This window comes from Myotis davidii, unplaced genomic scaffold, assembly GCF_000327345.1.
Source record: "Myotis davidii unplaced genomic scaffold, ASM32734v1 scaffold1312, whole genome shotgun sequence".
In the NCBI taxonomy this organism is placed as follows: Eukaryota; Metazoa; Chordata; class Mammalia; order Chiroptera; family Vespertilionidae; genus Myotis; species Myotis davidii.
This window is the reverse complement of record NW_006284000.1, coordinates 26,655-30,623: the sequence shown is the minus strand read 5'-3', so window position 1 is coordinate 30,623 and position 3,969 is coordinate 26,655. Positions and strand designations below refer to the sequence as shown.

Here is a 3,969-nt window from a genome sequence, read left to right as displayed (position 1 = left end):
TCAAAAATTTATAGGGAACTATACAACTTAACAAAAGGAAGATACACAATCCAATCAGAAAATGGGCAAAAGACCTTAATAGACACTTTTTGAAAGAGGACATACAGAACGCAAGAGACTTGTGAAAACATGCTCAAAGTCACTAATCATATGGTAAATCAATAAAATATATTAAAAAAATTATTTTCAATGCTATTTCATAACTGCAATGTTGCTACTGTTATGAATCATAATGTAAATATCTGATATTCAGGATGGTCTTAGATGACCCCTGTGAAAGGGTCATTCGACTGCCAAAGGGGTAGCGACCCACAGGTTGAGAACCACTGCTCTATAGGCAGAAAAATAGCAGACATATGTCATAGCAATATATTTACTGATACAGTTCCTAGGGCAATGGAAACTAAGGAGAAAATAAACAAATAGAACTACATCAAAATAATAAGTTTCTTCACAGCAAAAGAAGCCATCAACAAAACAACAAGAAAGCCCACTGCATGGGAGAACATATTTGCCAATGATAAGGTTTAATCTCCAAAATTTACAAAGAACTCATACAACTTAACAAAAGGAAGATAAACAATCCAATAAAAAATGTTCAAAGGACCTAAATAGACACTTTTTGAAAGAGGACATACAGAACGCAAGAGACTTGTGAAAACATGCTCAAAGTCACTAATCATATGGGAGAGGCAAATCAAAACAACAATGAGGTACCATCTCACACCTGTCAGAATAGCTATCATCAACAGATCAACAAATGAGAAGTGCTGGAGAGGATGGGAGAAAAAGGAACCCTTGTGCACTGTTGATGGGAATGCAGACTGGTGCAGCCACTGTGGAAAACAGTATGGCATTTCCTCAAAAAATGAAAAATGGAACTTACATTTGTCCCAGTAATCCCACTCCTAGGAATGTAACCAAGAAAACAGAAACACCAATCAGAAAGGATATATGTACCCCTATGTTCATAGCAGCACAATTTACCAATAGCTAAAGCTTGGAAACAGCCTAAGTACCCATAAGCAGATGAGTGGATTAGAAAACTGTGGTACATCTACAAATGGAATTCTATGCTGATGTAAAAAAAGAAGGAATTCTTACCATTTGCAACAGCATGGATGCAACCAGAGAACATTATGCTAAGCAAAATAAGCCAGTCAGAGAAAGATAAATATCACATGATCTCACTCATTTGTGGGATATAATGAACAACATAAACTGATGAACAAAAATAGAACCAGAGACACAGAACCATCGAACCGACTGTCCAACCTATGAGGGAAAGTGGGGAGTGAGGCGGTAAGTGATCAAGCAAAGGACTTTTATGCATGCATATGGGTAAAACCAATGGACACAGACAGGAGGAGTGTGAAGGCTTATGCTTGGGTGACGGGGTGGTGAGGGAGAGGTCAATTGGGGAAAAAGGAGACTCATGTAATACTTTAAACAATAAAGAATTAAAAAAGAGAAAATGAAATTTAAGACATATGATACTTAAAAATAATATCAATCAGAGAAAGGAGAAATATGTACATATCTGTAGGGCTTCATGTACAAGGTCCAAATTTGTAAGCCTAAAAAGGTATCATATATTTTAAATACAACTAAGGATAATTTTATTTAAAATAAGTGCTAATGTGCAAAAGTCAAGATGAACACAGTTCCTCAGGAGTAAGAGCAACTTATATATTTTCTAACTGAGACCATTGCTAATGGTTAAAAAATCAAAGAGTAAATTCATTGGGAGCCATCCTATGGCATCTCCTGCTATATACCCAGGTTGTCCAGTGTGTTGGCATGAGGTACTCTATCAGTTAGTATCCGCTGGAGAGGGTGTATTGCTCAGACTCCACTTTGATTTTCATAACCTTTCTCAACCATTTCCTGTATTGCTCCCGGACCTGCAGAGGCAAAGCATGCTCTGAGTCAGCCCACTGAGAGGAGTGAGAGTGGAAAGAGTACTGGGTGGGAGGTGGACAGTGGTACCTGCTGGCTGAGGAGACAGTACACCAGGAAGATGAAGACGCCCTGCAGGCTGTTGATGATGGTGAAGAGATAGGCCATGGCGTGAGCAGCTGGACCCACCTGCAGGATTCCCAGACACCACGTGCAGCCCAAGATGAAGAGCTGAGCTATCGCTTTAAATGTCAGCATCCTGGGTAGGAGGAGAAGAGAGGCCCATGGTGCACCCAGAGCAACAGAATTAAGGCCATTCTCATCTCCACCCGATGAATGCTCCTGCCTTCCCCTGTGGGTGACGAGTTTTCAGACTGCATTGTGATCAGCTTTGACCTTTACCGTCAATGGTTCTCCACAATAGAAATGCTACTTGGGTCCAGGATGGCATCTGGATTGAATTGAGTAGGGTTGTGACACTTCATAATGTAAGTTTCAAAAAAAAAATTCTATAATGCTTCATGGTGATGCCTAATTTTATCTAACTAACATTACTAAGTGTGTTCTGTGCATCAGGCTGTGTGCTGGGGCCTGGACATTAAAGTCACAGAGGCAAGATTTCTATTTTCATAAAGGTCACAGGCTATTCCAATGAAAAATACAGCAGAATAATGACATGAAAAATGTAGAAAGGACACTGGAGAGGGGTGAGAAGGAGCCTGACTGAGAGTGGGTATGGAAGTGCAGACTGGGTTGTGGGAGGAGTCACAGATCTTTCTAAGTGAACACAGGTTCTTTGTACTTTTGTTGTAGAACTGCTGATTGTTTATCATAGGTTGATTGTTTATCAACCAATGTCAATTCCTCCTGTTGCTGAGGGAGTTACAAGATGGGATTAGAGACAGAACATTGTGGCCAGGAAGTCAGCAGCCCACCACCAAGTCCAAGCTGGCTGCCATTGGAGGACAGCTGCATCTCTTTACTCTGGGTTCCCTCAGAAGACCCCGAGAAGGGGCATCATGGATGCTGAGGCACATGGATTTGCTCTTGGGACCACACATGTCTGTGGGGTTGTCACCTTCTTCTCCATTTTACCTTGTATTCTTGAGGGTGGACACATCACTGTTGAGCGAAGAGAGTTTGCTTTTCAAAATCCAGAGGGCCATCAGAAAGAAAGCTAGATTGACCTTCAGCAGGTTTATTGAATTAAATTTTAGTTTGTTTTCTTTAGTCTAGCCCATCGAACAGAAATTCCACAATTAAGAACTTTTCATATTTAGTAACAGTGTTAGAGCTTGTACTTTTAGGAAGAGTCTTAGAAAACCAAAGCAAACCCAAGACAACCCACGACATTCTTGTTCATGTCATCCTCCCCCCTCCTTATAATTCTAATGACCCTCAGCTGAGTGTTAAGGATGCTCTGCTGTCTTCACTCACAAAGAGGATGGCGCAGACTGGTCCAAGGAAGCCCCATATAAATCCCTTTTCTGGGTGGAGCCAGCAGCTAAGAAAGAGAGAGAATTAAAAATGCATTGGCCCTTAAAAATGAAGAAAAATTATGCAAATTCATTCATTAATTTATTCATCAACAAACATTGAGTGTCTCTTCTGTGATAGGCTCTGTGCTTGGCTTTGAAGATACCGTCATGAAGAAAGCAAGCATGGTCTTGAATCGTACACAACTCACAGATAAAGAAATGGGAATTTGCTTTTACCGGGAAGGTGTTCCGTAAAGGTGAGGCCTGGATGCTGCAGAAATGGCCACAATCACAGCTGGGACTCCGTAGCCCACAGGGAGCATGACCTTCCTCATGAACCTGCTCACACTGGAGTAGTTGACCACCGTCAGGTTGCGCGCGGTGAGGAAGAGGTGCAGGCCCTCCAGCAGCATCCAGGTGAAGGAAGCCAGGTAGAGGTAGTGTAAGGCGCCCGCGATGATGGCGCACAGCACCTTGGGAGGGGTGAGTCACCAGGTGGGATTGCCAGAGTGGACCATGGCCCCAAGACCTCTCCTATACCTTGCCATTTGGGAGAACTCTGTTGACTATAAAGGAATTGTCAAAAGAAGGT

General features: G+C 41.9%; 1 protein-coding gene across 1 annotated transcript in view; it reads right to left on the bottom strand.

Moving 5' to 3' along the window:
• Positions 1–1,817: 1,817 nt before the first annotated feature.
• The window catches only part of LOC102770513 (adhesion G protein-coupled receptor E2), a 27,229-nt gene continuing 25,077 nt past the window's right edge, over positions 1,818–3,969 (bottom strand). Inside the window, exons 11-15 of the mRNA XM_006754224.1 lie at positions 3,615–3,850; positions 3,337–3,403; positions 2,995–3,086; positions 1,990–2,158; positions 1,818–1,904 (exon numbers count right to left, since the gene is read on the bottom strand). Of these exons, the coding sequence (XP_006754287.1) occupies positions 1,818–1,904; positions 1,990–2,158; positions 2,995–3,086; positions 3,337–3,403; positions 3,615–3,850 (651 nt within the window). The remainder of the gene's footprint in view (positions 1,905–1,989; positions 2,159–2,994; positions 3,087–3,336; positions 3,404–3,614; positions 3,851–3,969) is intronic.